Here is a 19,298-nt window from a genome sequence, read left to right as displayed (position 1 = left end):
TATGACATTGTATATATTAAAATGATGCTTAATAGTACATAATGATCATTATTGTTTCATATTATTAGGGTTTAGGGGGTAGGGTTTAGGATTTAGGGTTATAAAACTAATAGTATGAATGTGCTTCATTTTGAAAGTTTGATATGTATTTACAACAATACGTAACCATATTTTTTGTACTTTTCAAGTGTTGTGATGCATCACTTTCTAAATAGATTAGTTTACGGATGTGTTATTTGCTTTTATAACTTGTAGTGATTTCATCTAGTTGATATGTATACACTAATAATAAACTAGTGTATTGTTTACATTATGAAAAATAAAATTGTTTATATTATGAAACCAGACCTCGAATAGTTGTATTGATAATTACTAACATTAGTATTTATGGCTATTATGTGAATAAAACCTAAAAAAAAAAATGGTGTAGTATGGAATCGAGCACGGAACACTTATGAATAACAAGCAGGGGCGTATTTAGGATGGGTTCAAGTGCGTTCATTGAACCCATTGATTTTTTTTTTTTTAAATTTATTTTATTTTTTTTGCATAAAAAAATAAAATAAAAGGGTATATACAATTAATCTGCTTACCTATGAGAGGAAAAGTAGTGTGTCTTGGTGGTGTTTTGATGTTCACTTTGTGCGCTTGAGACCCTTAGGTTAAGGGTTCGACTCCATGTTCAATAGTTTTTTTTTTTTTTTGGCCTTTTAATATTCCCCTTTTGCTTTAATAACTTCTTTAAACTCTAAAGTCTCAATTATTTAGCCTTTTTAATACTATCTTTTTTCCCTCTTTTCTTTAACTACTTTAAACTCCCAATATTCAAACAAACTCACCAAAAACTGAAAAAAAAAAAAACCGAATACTTTTTTTTCCCTTTTACTTCAATTACTTCTTTAAACTTCAAATATCTTTATAAACTCATTTAAAGTCTCAAAAAAATCAAATCCCTTATTCCTAGTTATTTTCTCTCTCCTAAGTTTCTTCTTCAAAGTACATGAAAACCTGAATGTTTTGTAGAACCCTTTTTTTTTGTTAATTGTATTATATATTTAGTTATATTTTTTTTGAGGTCTATATATTTTTTATATGTATCTTGATTTGAATGTATTTATTAATATTTAATTCATACTTCGTAGTTCCTACATTCTTTTTAATTGCAACATTTGTACACTCTTTTAATCATTTTTTGTAATTCATATGTTGGAAAAAATATATATAATCAAATAGATCTGGTTAGATTCATCTCGAAAAATATTTATGATATCAACTCTTTCTAATTTTTTGCCAAAAATATCACTTAAGATGTTTTAGTTATAGAATGTGCAATAACAAGTGTGAAATCACCAACGTTGCAATTAAAAAATTGGAAAGGCCTATATCTTAGAGAGTATTTTATAACGATTTCGAACCCACACTTTAAATTTCCTGGATACGCCACTGATAACAAGGAAGTCTTCACCAACTACTCCAGAGGTTATCAACACATATATTTTAGAATTTTTTTAATTTATTTGTACCATATATGTTTATGTCAAAATAATTAAAGGATTCTGTTAAAGACAATATGACACCTTAAATATTAATTGGATGTTTTTTCATTGTAAGTACCATGTCCATAAATTTGGTTAAATTTAATATAAGTTATGTCCCTATTATTTTTTAATATTAAAATTTCACGTTTTTCTTTTTCTTTTTTGGAGGTGAATTAAATTGGAAAGTTATTGATCATAAAAGAAATGGAGTTTTATTATTTACATTTTTATTTTTTAATTTTTGTAAAGGGAATTATGATATTGTTTATACTAAAATGATGCTTACATAATTATCATTATTGCTTCATATTATTAGGGTTTAAAGTTATAAAAGTAATAATGTGCATGTGCTTCATTTTGAAAGTTTGATATGTATTAAAAACAATACGTAACCATAATTTATGTAAATTTCTTGTGTTGTGATGTGCATCACATTTTAAATGGATTAGTTTCCAGATGTGTCAGTTGCTTTTATAGCTTGTAATGCTTTCATCTATTTGATATGTGTATAGTAGGGTAATGTTTATATTATTAAAAAAAAAAATGTTTGTCATTTGTTTTGTAACTTTAAATTGTACGTTTTATGTATTACCACGGGAGTTCAAAATTGTAATTACTTTATTTAAATTTTATTTGAAATCCAAAACATGTATTATAGTCCATATTAATAATTCCGGATCTTTTTGTTTTTTAAAATATCATATCAATAAAATGGATTACATTTATTGTAAGTAGGGGTACATCGTACTTCTACATGGATAAGTATAAAAAAGAACCAAACCTCGAATAGTGTTTTTTTTTTTGAAGGAAACCTTGAATAGTGTTATTGATAATTACTAACATTACTATCTATGACTATTATGTGAATTAAACCTAAAAATAAAACCCAAAAAAAAAAAAAAAAAAAAAAGAGGGTGTAGTATGGAATTGAACACGGAACACTTATGAATAATAAAGAAGTATTCACTAACTACACCAGGGGTAGGTATTATCACATATGTTATAATATTATTTATTTATTTGTACCATATATGTTTATATCAAAAGAATTTGATGATTCAATCAAAGACAACATGTCTCCTTAAATTTTAATTGGATGCTTTTGCATTGTAAGTATCATATCCATAAAATTGGTTAAATTTAATGTAATTTGTGTTCCTCTTATTTTCGAATATTAAAATTTCACGTTTTTCTTTTTTTTTGGAAGCAAATTAAATTGGAAACTTATGGATCATAAAAGAAATGGTGTTTATTTTATACATTTGATATTGATGTCATTTGAATTTTTTATTTTTGTAAAGGAGAATATGATATTGTATATATGCAAAAGGATGCCTAATAATATTAATGATCATTATTGTTTCATATCATTATATTTAGGATTTAGGATTTAGGGTTATAAAAATAAAAATATGCATGTACTTCATTTTTAAAGTTTGATATGTATTAAAAATAATACGTAACTATAATTTGTTTACATTTCTTGTGTTGTGATGTGCATCACTTTCTAAATGGATCAGTTTACAGATGTGTCAGTTGCTTTTATAGATTGTAATGATTTCATATATATATACATATATATGTTGAAAAATAAAAATGTTTGTCATTCGTTTTGTAACTTTAAATTGTAGGTTTTATGAATTACCACGGGAGTTCCAAATTGTAGGTACTTTTTAAAGTTATATTTGAAATCCAAAACATGTATTATAGTCAATATTAACAATTACAGAATCTTTTGGTTACATCGTACTTGTACATGGATAACCATAAATTTTTTGTTTTCTTAGGGAAAATTCCCTCCAAAATATCTCTATAAATAAGTATTCATGTTTTGTATTTTTTGTTTTTTTTTTTTAAACTATAGTGTGTACTAGAGTTTAAAACAATGTTTATGCATATTCAAAAAAAAAAAAAAAAAAAAAAACAAAACAAAACATTGTTTATGTAGATCTGAAAGTATTACTATTATTAATTTAGATTTTATAAAACTAAGAATGATTCTTTAAAATAAATACATTGTTTATGCAGATTTGAAAGTATTACTTTTTTTTTTATTTTTTTTATTTTAGATTTTATAAACAAAAGAATGATTCTTTAAAATAAATAAATGTTTGAAAGGATTTTTTTTTTTTTTAAAAGTAATTTTTTTTAAGGTTGCAAGATTCGAACACTGAATGACTTTGCATAATACACAATTTCGTTAATATCTAGACCATTGGAGTAAGGGGGTATCAGAACATTTATTCGATTAAATATTAATATATATTATTAGTATGGTGGTATTAAATAAAGATGTTCTCTTTTTACATTTCTTAAATTTGAAAAATTTATACTTAAGAAAATACTTTTTAAATTTTTTTGAGAAAAATAAAATAGTTATTAAATATAAAAAAATATAAATATTTAAAGGTATAAGTTTGTTCCCTTCAAAGAAATAAAAAAAACAATAAAAATAAAAGTATGTTTTTGTTATTTTAATATTTTAAAATTAGATATGATTCTGTAAAATTGAAAAGTTATAAGACAAAAAAAAAAAAAGTCATGTACTGTCACAAAGTTAGAATTGTGGTATCGTGTAGACATTAACACATGAAGCTTGTATTCTAGACTATTAGACAAAGGGGTATCAGCACGTTCATTATGTGAAAAGAAATTTATTTATTAAAATGTATCTATGACACCTCCGGCGAAACTTTGGTGTCTCCCACTATAATTTCGGCAAAACTTTAATGTCCATTGCAATTCTGAAAATTTTTTGTTTGTCCAATTTCAATTTCGGTAGCAAACATTATACCAATTTCCAACTATTAATTTTACGAAAATTTTATAATATTAATGTCTCAACCAAATTTGTATTCAAATAAGTTTATGCTTCATAAGTATTATCATTAAAATTTGTTAATAATTTTAACTCACAAGCGAAAACGGCCGGTAAACAATCGGAAGAAAAAAAAATTGACCGACGACGTAAAATATTTACCGAAAAAATCAGTGAAAATCGCACGGGGTCAAATTATTGCATGGAGAAACTAAAAATTTCAGATTTCTTGAATGTTCCGTAATGGAGAGAGAAAAAAATTGGACTGAGAAAAAAATTAAGAGAGAAAAAAAATGAGGGGAAAAATATCAAAGACCATTTGTTTGGGTAGTTGAAAGGTTTGTTAAATTTGAAATTCAAACTTTAAAATTTAAAAAATAATTAAAAAAAATAATGTTCAACTGAAAATGAGGGTGGCCCAAACTTAAAAAAGATTCTCATTCCACCAATGGGATGCTTGTGTACAAGATGCTTTTGTACACATAGTGTACCCGTACTCCCTCCCCACGAAGTATATATAAATATAGTATTTCTAAACATGATTAAAGTGCTTAAACTAAAAGGAATGCATGGGAAATAGTTCATTTACAGGGTATACAAAAATGGATATCTCTTGTGTCTTGTAAATAAATCCAATCTAAGTCAATCTCATTAAGAGTAAGAGGGAAGGTTAAGGAAATTCACACCCCTAAATTAATAAAGAGCTTCTAGTGAGATTTGTTCCCACAATTGACTATGAAATTATAAGGCTTACTGTATGGTGACATAGTTGTATGGTTTACATCTACTTGTAAATTAAAACAAATTTGAATTACTGGAGTGATAATGTAGCTTGCTCTTGCCAAGGGAAATTAGCAAGTTAATTTGTCCACATACTATGTTAAAATAACTAGTTTGTGGGACTATAATATAAGATCCCTTGGTATTAGAATACAATGTTATTTGATCAAGCAATTAGTTTATTATTTGAGTAATCATAGCAATCTTTTCATACTTTCTAATATAATTTTTAGGAAATTTTTGACAATTACCACCTACTATTATTTCCATTTTAGCAATTACCACCTACTATTATTATTATTATTTTTTTTTTTTTTGAAAATTACCACCAATTTTTTTCTTAAACATCAAACATAATTCCTTCCATTCCTTTTTTCCCTCCCATTTCTTCGATACTTCATTCCCAGGTTCAACTTTTCGCTAAAATAAATCGAAAACATTGCAATTCACTTCTCCAAACCAAATAATTGATTGAATATTGTTTGCCTTTTCGATTTAATTTTGCGAAAATTTGAACTTGAGAGTGAAGTATCGAGTGAGAAATAAGAAATGGGAGGGAAAAAGGGAGGGAAGGTATTATGTAGGGCTCACATGACGTCATAAGGTGGTCCAGAGCCAAATAGGTGGGAACTTTTGGTGTTTGAGAAAAAAGTTGGTGGTACTTTTAAAAAAAAAATAATAGTAGGTGGTAATTGTTTAAATAAAAACAATAGTAGGTGGTAATTGTTTAAATAAAAACAATAGTAGGTGGTAATTGTCAAAATTTTCTAATCTTAGAGACAGAAAATTTGTCCTTAGTTCATGTCAGAAGTCAACATCGTTTGATTCTAAAATCTTGATAATTGGGTGATTTAGAAACACATAATGTCATAATAAAACCTCTATGATTCTTCCGCCAACTTCAGTTTTCCACTGTATTGGTATCTGTTCACTTGTGTTCTTTTTCTAATGGTTTTTTTGGCACACCATCTTAGGTTGCATGCAAAACTTGTGTCAATACATGATTTGTAGACAATGGCTTAGATGTTTTAGAAGCATTATATTCATATTTATATCTTTGATCACAGAATTTGAATCCTAGAGGATAAAATGCATATATTATGGACTAGCAAGCTAAGGAGAATTTAAAAAGATCAATGAAGAGTCTATCGTCTATGACTCTTATGTACCCTCTATAGGAATAAGACAAATTATGCATTCTTGGCTCTAAGGGATCAGATCGTGTGCTTCGATGGAGATACGAATGCTTAGAAAAGAGCTGAGCTGTTGTCTTTCAATCAAGCGTGACATAAATTCTACTAGCAATCTATGGCATGCTTTGTAAACCAACGGTACAGAACAGGCCGCTATTGCACACAATGAAGAACAGAGAAATAGCATTTTGGTGGAAGAAACACAGAGTTCTAAGTCCATGTTCCTAAAAATCATGTAATAATCTATTGTAAAAGATCATTAACACACTGCCATAATAAAATAATAAGCTAGTTAATTGATTAAAAGACATTGCCATCATAAAAGCAGGACATAAAAATCATACCTTTGAGTTCATATAATCATACATTCATGTATACATCAGATTCAGAATAATAGTGCAGAAACTTACTAAGAAGTGAAGTAATTGTTGTACAAGGATCAAAGTAACGAAGTCTAGCTGCGCGTGACATACTCAGCATCTGATGTTAGTACACACCATAAATCAAACAATACATATAGTTGAATACAATCAGTCACCAATCTAACCATTCACTCCACATCATTAACAGCATAAGACCAACAGATCACTTATTAGTTGGATAAGTTTTACTTGCATTTAACAGATTACAGTAAGTCACACCATTGCTTCATTAACTACTAAAAAGAACCTAACAATATACAAAAAAAGAATGTCAATCAATGTTACTTGGACATACAGTTTATTACATTTCAAGTACGCGTGTTAAAACTTAACACTATGTCACTATGACACCTCTACATGAGTATGTACACTAGCACTTGAATTTGCAGTTTAAACACGAAAATGATTTCGAGTAACATAGCTAGTATTTCTATGAACTCTAGCACCTCTCCTTATAGATGAGCAGCATGTAAAGCTCGTGACAAATCACTAATCTTCTTAGCTTTCTGCTTCTTTTGCTTCTTAGTCAATGATTTTTCCTTCACCAGCACCCTTTGAAGAACTTGTCTAACATCCCGGTCACCATAATCCTCTACACCATTCGCAGATGAATCATCAAAGAAAGCAGCATGAACAAGCCTTAACTTATCCAAAGCTCTAGCTAGCACCCCATTTTCCTCGCTTTCATCCTCATTCAACTGAGACCAAGACAGCCGCGGAGGAGAAGCATCATGAACTTTATTCTCAGGACTAAAGTAAGAAAAGTAATTATACGGTGTTATTTTCAACAAATTCGTCTTATGATCCTCCCACACGTCTTCATTATCATCCATTACCACTACAACGCGCTCATGTTCCAAGACAACATCCAAAAATTTCTTGTGCTTATCCAACATTACACAATCATCCCTCGAAACCACCCTCCAATTATCAAAATACCTCCCATTGGGGTCGAGCAATTTCGACATACTCCAAGCATAAAACTTACACCCTAGAGTATATATCGTCATGTCAAACATCGTGCTCGCCTCTCTAAGAAAATCACGTACATACGGCCGTAATTTAGTCCACGAACCACCAGCTTGAAACAATGTACCTAATTCCCCTGGCAAATTATAATCAATTCCATATCTTTTCGTACGAACGAAATCCCTATCTTCGGGACTTAATTTGTATATTTTTCGTGTATGAACAAGCGTATGATCCAAATCAAGAACTAAATGAAGCTTTCTTCGGGATAATAATCTTTGCAAATTCGTATCACGTATACGATTAATCTCGTTAAAATGTAGATTTAAATCAGGGTAAATATACCAAAAGGGTATGGTAGAAATTGTACCGTTAATTTCTTGGCCACATTTAGTGCACGTATATCGTATAAAAACAGGATGTGAGCATATTGTTGTACGATGATCATCAATTGTGTTGTTACTTTGAATTTCGGACGCAATTTCTTGGCCTAACAATGATGATAATAATTCGAGTTGAGAATTGTTAACGCCTATTTCTTCGTCTAGTTGTTGTCCCTCCATTATTTGGACGATGACTCAATGAGGAGCCGTAGCTATATCGAATCAAATGGCGGGTATCGCTACGTGACTTAATTCCGATCACTCCCTTAGGAATTTGAATTGATGTTTACGAATTTGTATTGATAGCTGATTTGTGATTTTTGGTAGATTGGTAAAAGTAAAACCCTAGAAATTCTCTATCAGAGTGACGAACTTGTTCAAGAAAGTTTCAAGTGGACCTTGATCTCCAAGGAAAATAATTCGGTTGACTTTTTCTGTTTAGAATATGATTTGGAATTGAGGGTCTTACGGAGTATTATTTAAAGCGGACCTTGTTCACCACGGCAAGTCGGCGAGAGTTAGTTATAATATGGCGTTCACTGTATATTTTTTTTTTTTTTTTTTGAGAGAAGGCGTTCACTAGATGTAGGGAACTAGGGATGGCAATGGCTCGGGTTTGGATCGGGTCCACTGAGACATGGACCCAAACCCAGAATTTTAGAGGTGGATCCAAATCCGACTCAGACCCACCGGGTCTAAAAAAATCAGACCCAGACTCATATCCATCGGATTTAGCGGATCTCGAGTCTTTTTTTTTTTTTTTGAAACAAATCAATTCATTAATAAAAAGCCACCCAACATCTACAAATGAAATCTTAATAAAAAATACATAAAATTGAATCAAATTAGGTTTTCCTTCATCATAGCTACGATCGTTGAAAAGATCTTGCATTGTGGTACATCTCTCGCACACATCGCTGGAATATACAACATTTTCGGAGAGACGGTCTAACGATTTGTTGTAGCCGTAAGGATCGATGATTTTCATCTGATTCGCCTGAACGCATTTGAAAATTTGACAACCGTTGCGATCCCGAACAAATCTTTACCAAAGAACTGACAATAGGGCAAAAGATGATTACTTTTTTTTATGAACCCTAATACACAAACAAACCCTAAACAAAAACAAACAACTAAACTAACGACTCCACCATAGGGAGACACTCCACCATAGGGAGACGGACGAATATCTACACTACTTGTGTAGATTTATTGAAATTCAAATCGCAAAACTAAATAAAATTAAAGGAAAAGGGTGTGAAATAGTCTAATTTCCGAAGAAATTAGACTATTTCCGGCCTAATTACGGCCAAGATTTTGGAGAAACCCTAGAAGAGAGTAGGAGAGGAGAGGAGATGAAAGGAGAGGCGTAAGTAACAAGCTTTAGCGGATCTCGGGTCTAAAACGGGTCCTTTCATAATCTATTATATATATTATAAATTTATTACTAATTTACTATACTACTAATTGATATAATAAAATATGCATATTAAAAAATTGTTCATATTTTTATGCACAAATGATTTGTTCATTAAAAAGTAAAAGCAATGCATGAAAAAAAAAAAAAAACACTAAGATTCTTCGTTGCTTGTTATTTTGGTGATGTACTTTCTCTAAAATTTATCTTCTCAACCTCAGAGTTGGAGACAATAATAATAATAATAATAATAATAATAATAATAATAATAAAAAATGGGGTGTAATCTTTAAACCTTAGCCCAATCTATTATCATTTGGTTTCGGAAAGAATGTAGCCTTTAGCCCAAATATCCAGCCCATTAAATTCGGGATTTGCTAGCAAAATATGAAAAGGATCATCGAAATAATTCTACACAAGGTATGTTCTTTATCACACAAGTATGTTCTTTTTGTCCTATTTTTTTGTTTAATCGGGTGCACCATGTGCATGGTACACCGCATGGTGCACTCGGATGTACTATCCTATTTTCAATATTACATCCAATTACGACATTCATGCACCTTAAGTGTATCTGTAGTAGACAATAAACGCATGGTGCATGTGAATGTACTGTCCTATTTTCAATTCTCCACTGAATTACGACATTGATGCACCTTAAGTGTATCTGTAGTACAAAAAAAAAAAAAAAAAAAAAAAAAAAAGGCTTTTTCGCATAAATTTGGGTGGTAGTATATTTTTAAACTAGTAAATTAGGACAAACACATTAAAGGGTTGTCCATATTTACTGAACTGAGCTGAACTGAACTGATTTGAGCTGAACTGAAATTAATATTTTATGAGAGAGGGAAATTAGGAGATGAACTTAACTGAACTTAACTGATTGGAGCTGAACTGAACTGAACTGATTGGCGCTGAACTGAACTGAACTGAACTGAACTGATTAGAGTTGAACTGAACTGAACTGAAATTAAGTAAATGTGAACATGCCCTAAATAATACTATAACTTTTAACGTACAACTGTTTGAATTATACATAACTTTTCAAAATTTCAATGACTAAATTTATTATCTACCTCTTAATAAGGAAAAGTATTTATAGCCATGCAAGATTATATTGATTTGTCTGGATTTATATTTTTATAGTACTTATTTAATTGAAAAATAAAAATAAGTTGAATATACTTTTCAAGTTTTCATACTTGCCGAATTACATTATTTGTTAAAAGTAATGAGTCAATCATAAACTACATAATCATTAAAACATTATGATTATAATCAACCACTAAATGTTTTTTCATATATACCGAATTACTAAATACAATCATAACTATTGCCATACGAGTACACCACGGTCCGGGGCATCACCTTGGTCCAAAAAATAGTTTATCATTTTTAAAAGTTGATTGAAAAGAGTAGATTATGCTTGCGGAATAGAAATTTTATTATGAATAGATCTATGCTTTACTGATAGAGTATAAAAGGTCACGGGTTCGAATCTCATCCACCCCTCCTTTAAAGTGGAATTAATTCGCGCCGGGTATGAGAGGGCCTGTGGTGCATCCACATTTCAAGCCCAAAGGGCCTTTCATGTGAGGGGGAGTGATAGAGTATAAAACATATTCCTGGGCCTCAACCATCAGCTTAAACTTTTGGTTGAGTTGGTCCACTAACATGGTATCGGAGCCAGCGTGACACAAAGGTCACGGGTTCGAATCTCATCCGCCCCTCCTTCAAAGTGGAATTAATTCGCACCAGGTATGGGTGTGCCTGTGTTGCATTCGCATTTCGGCCTCAACCATCAGTTTAAGCTTTTGGTTGAGTTGGTCCACTAACATTTACCTTTGGTGTTATAGGAACGGTGGGGTGGCCGGGTGGATGATGTCATGCAATTAATTAATTGCTTAGTCAACCACATAAAATAATCAAATTTGTCCCGAAGCTTCATCAAAAAGGGCATATATGAATTTTTCCATAAATTTCACGAATATAATAACGAGCATCATGACTTACGCTAACAACATGCATGCTAGTTAGGTAATGGAGTTAACAACAACAAGCTTAATTAATTATAATTTCACAAAAGTATATGGTACCATGTAAAGAATTTGCATGTCAATGTGCATGCATGAAATTATAGAATACATTACTATGAATGAAAGAATATAATAATTTTATAAATATTTGTTGGTATACAAACATTACTATAGACATTGACATTAAACGTTACAAAATTACATTTATGTCTACCATACAGCATAGAGCCGATTGGCCGACCAAAGGATCAAACACTAAACAGGGCAAATGGTTTCGAAGTATTCATGCAATATGAAGTCTCTAAACCAAACAGACTCATCAAATGGACTAATTCTCAACTGAGCGATTTTCTTTGAAGCCTTAGTTAAAGGATTGAAGTACAAAATTTCTCCAGGAATGGATACAACAAGATTTACATGGCCAATTTCATCAACTTCATTAACCTTCTCTACCACACACAACACATTGCACTCGTAAATTCGAGAAAAAACCGATGTGTTATAGAAATTCCTTGCCATACTTGGAAAATTTGTTGCCAAAACATCCAAATCAACAACACATTTCAAGAACCAACCCGAGTAATCATCCTCCATTTGATAGAGCATAAAGTTTGGAAGATGTCTCCTTACAACTAAGTACAAATGACCATTAGATTGACCAAAGTACTCACATTCAGTCGTATCAAACTGCTTTGTACGCGGTGGCTCCGGGGTGGACTTTAGGCACCCTAGATTGATGTCGAAATATAGGCAGCTAGACGTTTGTTTGAGCCAGTGGATGGCACCCTTGCAAAAAACCCCGTGCTTGAAGTCGATGTCATTTTCTTCGATGAAAGGCTCTCCTGAGGTCTTCCAATAGCCAGTCTCAGAGGAATAGACTTCTATTTGGTACTTTGGTTGTAACCCATAAAATTTCCTAACATAAACAATCTTAAGAGAGACGAGTCAAACAACTATATGACTTTATAAACAACACAATAAAATATGTTTTATTTACACTTTGGTCAAAACAGTTCTCATAAAAAACTTGAAAGTATAAAAAAAAAAATAAAAAATAAAAAAATACTCCGTAACATAAAATAAGATTTGAATTATATTTATTTACCTTGTAGTGACGTGACTTTTTAGGTTCGTAAGCCAAATTAAGAGCGTAAGTGCCAAAGGTGAGCCAGCTTTTAGGCAGGGGAATTTGTTTCCTTAGTAAAGTTGTGGGATTACAAATATAGTATTTAGTATCCAAAGAACAAAGTAAGAGACCATTACAAGATTGTAAAATATGTAGGTCTAAGGAATTTTGTGCTTCAACAAACTGCAATGAGCTACCAACAGTTGTTTTTTCAATGGATTCAACCGCGACATACTCATGGGACAGAGCTCGTGGCCTTTCGAAGTAATGAAGGAAAAAACCCGAAAGCAATGGAGGGTTGTCACGTATGTGACGAGTAATGAAATAGGGATCAGAGGAGATCGAACACCATTGCTTCGTCGTATGTCTTAGATTATCAACTGATCTCGATGGCAAACGTAGCAAGATTTGGGATGTAAGGTCGTAGTTGCTAGCAATGACTTCCCCTGCATCTGTTGGATTTGATGGTTGTTTCTTAATGTTGGCCATGATTAAGCCTAATGACGAACACATCTATAAATATCTATAAATAGGCAAATAAAGGTCAAAATTGACAGTTTTATAAGGTGAATTAGTCTAATATTAAAGGTCATTTTATAACAGTCTCTTAGACAAATCTGTCCACAAATTTTTGTATGGGGTGTTTATTGCTGCATATTAGTCAATTGAATATGATTCCTACATGAATCATTCAACTCTAATGCCGATTCTTAGTTCTATATTAAGGTGGTATTCCCACATTGTCCATTTTAATTTGTGCCTTATAGTTTGTTTTATTGGTTGAATTTTATATGAAGTATATATTATAAAGTCCAATCTCAAAATTAGTCAAATAAAAAAAAATGTCTAGATACATTTATAATAGAGGGGTGTGAACTTGTGACTTGTACACTTGTCAAAATTGGCCTAAAGTTTTTGCCTGCGAGTTGTTTATTATAAGAAAATTAGTATGGAGTAGTAAAATTTTAAAATGTACACAGCAATAATAAACTGTATACTAGTAATAATGCTCGTTATTACTTGATAGAGAATATCCATAGAATATTCTCATCTTAGGTTTAGGATATATTTTGTATAAGATTATCTTTGATATCTATACATATCTTATGTTACCTAATATGATTAGGTTTCTCATTGTAACCCTATAAATATTGATCAATGGAAATCACTCTGATCGAGGAGTTTCATATTATCTGACATGGTATCACAGCTTAGGTGAGATCTTGGGATCATATACAAAAAATTCTCACCCTGCCGGTGGGTTAAAAAATTAAACCCACCGGCGGGATATACAAAGTTTTTTATGCTTCCGCAAACACACATATAGATTTTTTTTTTCTTTTCTCAAAGTTTTTTTTTTTTAGAATCTTTATGTAACCTTGCGCCTCCTACCAACAGTAGCAATCGCGAAAGCCTCCTCCATCGTTGTTGGCAATCGCATACATTACCGCCTCCCACTACTGGCAGTAACCACATCTGCCAACCTACTCCATGTGCCACACTCTATTTCCACCTCCCCATGACCAACAATGATTCTTACATTGCCTCATTGGTTTTTTTTTACACATAATCACATAGATTTTGTTTTGGTGGTGGTATATCACAATAAGGTCAACTTTTGCACATCTCTTTTGCTATCAAGTTTGCTCCTTTTATTGTTGCAGCACTTGGAATCTTTGTGGAGTATTAATTCTTGCTACGTGGTTTCTCTTTTGAGAATTGATTAATTTCAAGCGGTGGGATTTAATCTTTTCTTGTGCAATTTTATTTGTTTTTCTTCAACTGTGATTTCACGTAGTAGTGTAGTGTCTTCTCCCCGATGATGGTTTGATCCCTTAACTTCTTCTTCTCTGGATCTGCAACTTAGCCCAAGCCTGTGTGCGACTCTTCTCCTTCTCCTCCGGCCTAGCAGTGCTTATCTCTACTCTACGTAGGTCGTGGCTGTTGCTTCTCATCGTCATCATCGACACATGTCTACTACTTCCCTTTTGATCATGGGTTACCATACTATCCTTACCGCTCGATGCGTGATTCAGATCCAGTCTGAGCATCCGATTTTCTCCCGCTCCGACTGCGGGGGTGTGATAGAGAATATCCATATAATATTCTCATCTTAGGTTTAGGATATATTTTGTATAAGATTATCTTTGATATCTATACATATCTTATGTTACCTAATATGATTAGGTTTCTCATTGTAACCCTATAAATATTGATCAATGGAAATCACTCTGATCGAGGAGTTTCATATTATCTAACATTACTCAATTTCACCGGTAAACTAGTGTGTAGTGCGGGCGTTGCACCGATTGTTACTTTTATTAGACCTTGTGATTATCAATTATATACATTTATTTTCATGTTTTTAACATATATAGCTTATGATTGGCTTAGATAGTTAAGTAACTATAATTCTTATAAAAGGTTGGATGTTCGAATCCCCTTATCATCAATTTTGTTAGTGTTATAGGGTTATTCGATTAGTGTTATAGAGGTTACTCGGTCAGTAATACATCAGTATTATATGGATTACTTTGTTATTTTATAAGTAGTCATCTGGTGTGACTAGCCACACACAAGATGAGTTTTAGTTTGACTTAAACTACCAATAAACGTTAACGGAAATAAAAATAAACAGATCCCTCATAAACAAAAACTATTAGCAGTCGCCAATTTGTTCTCTTAACTATTTTTTTTATACCTAAATGAGATCAGAGTATTCCGTTGGCGTATTATGCCACTTTATAATTTATATATAGTATTTGATTTGAAGCTGACTTGAGCAACCGGCCTTAGCACGAATACGCATGGGATGAGCCTCAAAACATTACATAATCATGCTAGGTCCACCTATTTCTATAAATATATATCTCCCTTTTTAAAAAAAAAATAAATAAATAAATAAAGATTAGCTTGTTGAGAGAGATTTTTTTTATAAGACTAAATAAGGTTCGACCTTAATACCATAGGGCAATAAAAAGAATAGCTCATTACTTCTTTTACAAAATGATTAACTACTACATTTTAATTTATTGATCGAGCTATATGAATACGAGCTTTAACAATTATAATTTGAAATTCCAAACATTGAAGTTTTCTTGATTACCTTCGTATACATGCTAATAGAAACATAGGAGTAACAAAGTGTACACAAATTGTTTCATATCACACTGAAAAGCCTAATTCTATTTATATGACAAAAATATATGAAATTTACTATGATCTTTACTTGAATTGTAAATTCATAATATAATTTTGATGCCTTTAGGCATTTAAAGAATGCAATCAAAAGAGAAAATAATGAAATGGAACTAAAGCTATTTTTTTTTTTAGCCTACATTAGCTTTAAAAGAACTAGATGTTCAACATTTTGGAAGATCAGCTGGTGGAGGTGGCAATTTTTGGTTCTTCTTCTTTCCATCTTGAACAATCCATGCCATCTTCAATCCCCAACTCGTGTGTACTTCCAAGTGACAATGCATAAACCAAACCCCTAATCACAATCATAAGTTAGTATACATTTGAACAAAAGAAATATTTTGTACGAGCATGTTAAAGGATCAACTCAACCAAAAGCTCAAGCTGATGGTTGAGGCTTAGGAATATGTTACATAAAATTTGTGCTATTATAAATTTATGGAACAATTTTATTTTTGGTAGTTAGTTTATTTACCTGGATTGTCTGCCCGAAATCTGATAGCAACCCAACCACCAGAAGGTACACCAACTGTATTTCTCTCAATAGGATCAACGAGGTTAAACTTTGCAGGATCTTTCTTAGAGTCAAAGTTTCCAAACCCTTGACCAACGACGAAGAAGTTAAAGCCATGAAGGTGAAGAGGGTGACTCTCAGCCCCAATAATGCTGGTGTCCTGCAATACTAGCTCGACCTTTGTATTGTATGGTAAGGACATTACCCTAGTTCCTTTGGTTAGCATAATGTTGGTTGGAGGAGTACCGGTGTAATTAAATCGAGTGGGCGGCTTTGTTGGGAAATTAGAGGTATACACCCCATTTGACTGTCTTAAGAAATGAGCTTGAAGTAAAGCAGTCTTAGGTTGTACGAATGAGATATTGTTGATTGCCGCGCCAACCATGGTGTTGTTAGGCCCTGAGCAGTTTTGGTTCTTAGAGCAGGGGAGTAATCCAAGGCCAACTGTGAAGAAAAAATGTCTGTCAATTTTTTTCGGAACATTTGCAGGGAATTTAGAGTTTGCAAGACTTCTCAATTTGCTAGTAAATTTCGCTGCAAATGATGTGTCATTGAAGAATGGAAGCTTAGGTTTGATTAGAGGTAGTTTAGAGGTTTTAGACTTTTGAGAAGGATCATGATGAACATACTCAAGGATAGCCGCGGTAGTTGTATTGTCAAAAGTTGCCGGTCCAGTGGCATAAGGCCGGGCTGCCATAAGGAACGAGGCATTAGGATGATATTTTTTCGCTCTAAGTAATACATTTGTAGTTTGTCCGGGAGTTATTAAGATAGTGTTGGCTTTAAAGGGCTTGGTATAGATGGCATCTGCTTCGACAACTGTGAGTGTGTGGTTGGCGATGCTAAAAAAGAGTTCGTTGTTGAGTGCAGCATTGACAAGGCGGAGAAGGTATGTCTTTCCCGGCTTCACCTTGAGCTTGAATGTATCTGCAGCAGTGTTTAGTAGCGCGATTGATTAGATGTGAGGTACTATTAGAAAGTCATAGCAATTAGTAATATGTTACCTTTAACTGAGCAATTGTATAAGGGTCCAGGAAGACCATTGATTGTGAAGGCATCAGAAAGATTAGGGGCTGATCCTGTTTTCATTGCTTGGTTAATTACTGCTTCTGTGTCTGCTTTCCACCATTCCCCTGTTTTATGATTTAAAAACATTAGTTTACATAAAAATCATTGATTAAATAAATAAGGTTTCATTGGTAAAATATAAAAAATTAGGGAAAACAAATGAATATCCACGAGTAATAATCAGAACTTTTTTGTAAATATAATGATGGTCTAATTGTTAATGGACTTTTATTTTCTTTGTAGTGTATGAAAACTTACCAAAAACGATTGGAACTTCCTTAAAGGGGTGAGGAAATGGATATGGAACGCCACGTTTTGGTAAAATGACAATAGGACCGTAAAGAGTAGCCCTAAGCCATGAAATGTGAGCATGCCAAAATAAGGTTCCTCTTTGTCCTTTGATAGTGTATTTGTAAACATAGCTTTGTCCGGTTTGAATTGGACATTGTGTAACGTATGCTGGCCCATCGGCCCATCCGCTTCTTAGTTGTCGAATCCCATGCCTATTTTCACAAATTTTTAAGTATATTCATTATCCATCTAATCTTGAGTTAAAATTTCTACAATATGAGATTTATATAACAACATAAGTTTTGAGCTTATATTTGATTTAAAACTTACCAGTGAATAGTAACGTTGTATTTGACATGATTAACAACCTTAATTTCAAGGCTGTCACCTTCCCTTGCAATAATTCTAGGCCCAGGGAATTGGCCGTTTATAGTTACTATGCTCTTTGTTTGGCATAGCCTTGTCACATTTTGCATCCTTACCTATAAGAAAAAATAAATAAATACAAATATGCATCAATATAATAACTCAAGCTCTTACAAATAAAAAAAAAAATATAATAACTCAAGCAAAAGTATATATAAGTGCAAATCTTTTAATCTACATGGGCCCCTTGAAAAATCTCTATCTTCTTTATAATATATTTCAGTTCATTTTTTCACTAATTAAGCTTGTTAATTTTATAAAACATATTGATAACCTCAGTAGTCGAATACAAACTTATAAGGCCAAACTATCACGAAATAGCTGTTTAGGATGTTGGAAGGTTGAAGTGACGGAAATTAGTCATGTTTAAGAAATTTGCACATAAAATGTCTCGTCTTGACTTTTATTTGATGCAATCAATATAAAAAATTAAACTAAAAGGACATGTACCTTATGCAATAACCCTAAGAGAAAAGGAATGGAAAAAGAGGAAGAAACCTAGGTACGTACCTCAAACTTGTAACGTCTAGTTATGCCTCGATGCTTAGCAAGAGCGAGCTGAGGGCCAAGCCAGGAAGCACAAACTAGTAAGAAGAGTATAGAGTATAAACAAGATGATGAATGAAAAGAGCAATTAAACCCCATTTTGTTTTCTTTTATTTATTTGCCAAAAAGATTGCCTACGCAGTCAATTAAATTTGTTTGTAAGAGGTTTTTGTATTGAATGAGTGATGAAAATGAGAGAAAATGAAGTAGTTTATATAATGATATAACTAAGTAGCGTGAACCTTTAAGTTGGTTACTTTAGAAGAAAGATTAAGTAGACTTTTATTAATTAAATTAGGTGATTACATGAAAACATATGCAAGTAATATAAACTGTATAGATTGAAACTTCCGACCAAATAAACCATTAAAATCACCAGATTATTGTTGAGTTTTTAGTTTAGTAGGATGTCTAAGTCATACTGTCTTTTGATTTTGATCTTAATCTCCTAATTTTGAAGGATATATTTTATTAATTAAAATCTTACTAATTGCTTTTCACTTTTTGCACATTGAAGGAAATAAACTTTTGACATAGTTGGAGTAGAATATAAAGTAACCAATTATCTAACTT

At 31.9% G+C, this 19,298-nt stretch overlaps 3 protein-coding genes across 3 annotated transcripts; all 3 read right to left on the bottom strand.

The window, feature by feature from the left end:
* Nucleotides 1-7,179: 7,179 nt before the first annotated feature.
* LOC145624807 (RNA polymerase II C-terminal domain phosphatase-like 4) lies at nucleotides 7,180-8,283 on the bottom strand. The gene has a single exon (XM_081677895.1). It carries the CDS (start codon nucleotides 8,281-8,283, stop codon nucleotides 7,204-7,206), a length of 1,080 nt encoding a protein of 359 aa, XP_081534021.1. The 3' UTR covers nucleotides 7,180-7,203.
* Nucleotides 8,284-11,811: 3,528 nt separating this feature from the next.
* LOC145624806 (F-box protein At5g07610-like) lies at nucleotides 11,812-13,171 on the bottom strand. The gene is made up of 2 exons (XM_081677893.1): nucleotides 12,662-13,171; nucleotides 11,812-12,447 (listed from the first exon to the last, which is right to left on the bottom strand). Exons 1-2 carry the CDS (start codon nucleotides 13,169-13,171, stop codon nucleotides 11,812-11,814), a joined length of 1,146 nt encoding a protein of 381 aa, XP_081534019.1.
* A 2,667-nt stretch (nucleotides 13,172-15,838) lies between these two features.
* LOC145611313 (laccase-17-like) lies at nucleotides 15,839-18,882 on the bottom strand. Its single transcript, XM_081666637.1, has 6 exons — nucleotides 18,690-18,882; nucleotides 18,084-18,235; nucleotides 17,721-17,965; nucleotides 17,399-17,527; nucleotides 16,356-17,321; nucleotides 15,839-16,175 (listed from the first exon to the last, which is right to left on the bottom strand). The coding sequence occupies exons 1-6, from the start codon at nucleotides 18,822-18,824 to the stop codon at nucleotides 16,045-16,047; spliced, it is 1,758 nt and encodes a 585-aa protein (XP_081522763.1). The 5' UTR covers nucleotides 18,825-18,882; the 3' UTR covers nucleotides 15,839-16,044.
* Nucleotides 18,883-19,298: the final 416 nt, after the last annotated feature.

This window comes from Chenopodium album, chromosome 3, assembly GCF_948465745.1.
Source record: "Chenopodium album chromosome 3, dcCheAlbu1.1, whole genome shotgun sequence".
In the NCBI taxonomy this organism is placed as follows: Eukaryota; Viridiplantae; Streptophyta; class Magnoliopsida; order Caryophyllales; family Amaranthaceae; genus Chenopodium; species Chenopodium album.
Note: the sequence above shows the minus strand (reverse complement) of the source record. Positions and strands in the feature narration are given on the sequence as shown.

Coding starts and splice junctions, on each gene's coding strand:
- LOC145624807 (XM_081677895.1), bottom strand. CDS start 8,283: ATGGAGGGACAACAACTAGACGAAGAAATAGGCGTTAACAATTCTCAA.
- LOC145624806 (XM_081677893.1), bottom strand. CDS start 13,171: ATGGCCAACATTAAGAAACAACCATCAAATCCAACAGATGCAGGGGAA. Junction 12,448..12,661: donor AAAAGTCACGTCACTACAAG/GTAAATAAATAT, acceptor TTACAACCAAAG/TACCAAATAGAAGTCTATTC.
- LOC145611313 (XM_081666637.1), bottom strand. CDS start 18,824: ATGGGGTTTAATTGCTCTTTTCATTCATCATCTTGTTTATACTCTATA. Junction 17,966..18,083: donor TACAACGTTACTATTCACTG/GTAAGTTTTAAA, acceptor TTGTGAAAATAG/GCATGGGATTCGACAACTAA. Junction 17,528..17,720: donor GGAAGTTCCAATCGTTTTTG/GTAAGTTTTCAT, acceptor ATCATAAAACAG/GGGAATGGTGGAAAGCAGAC.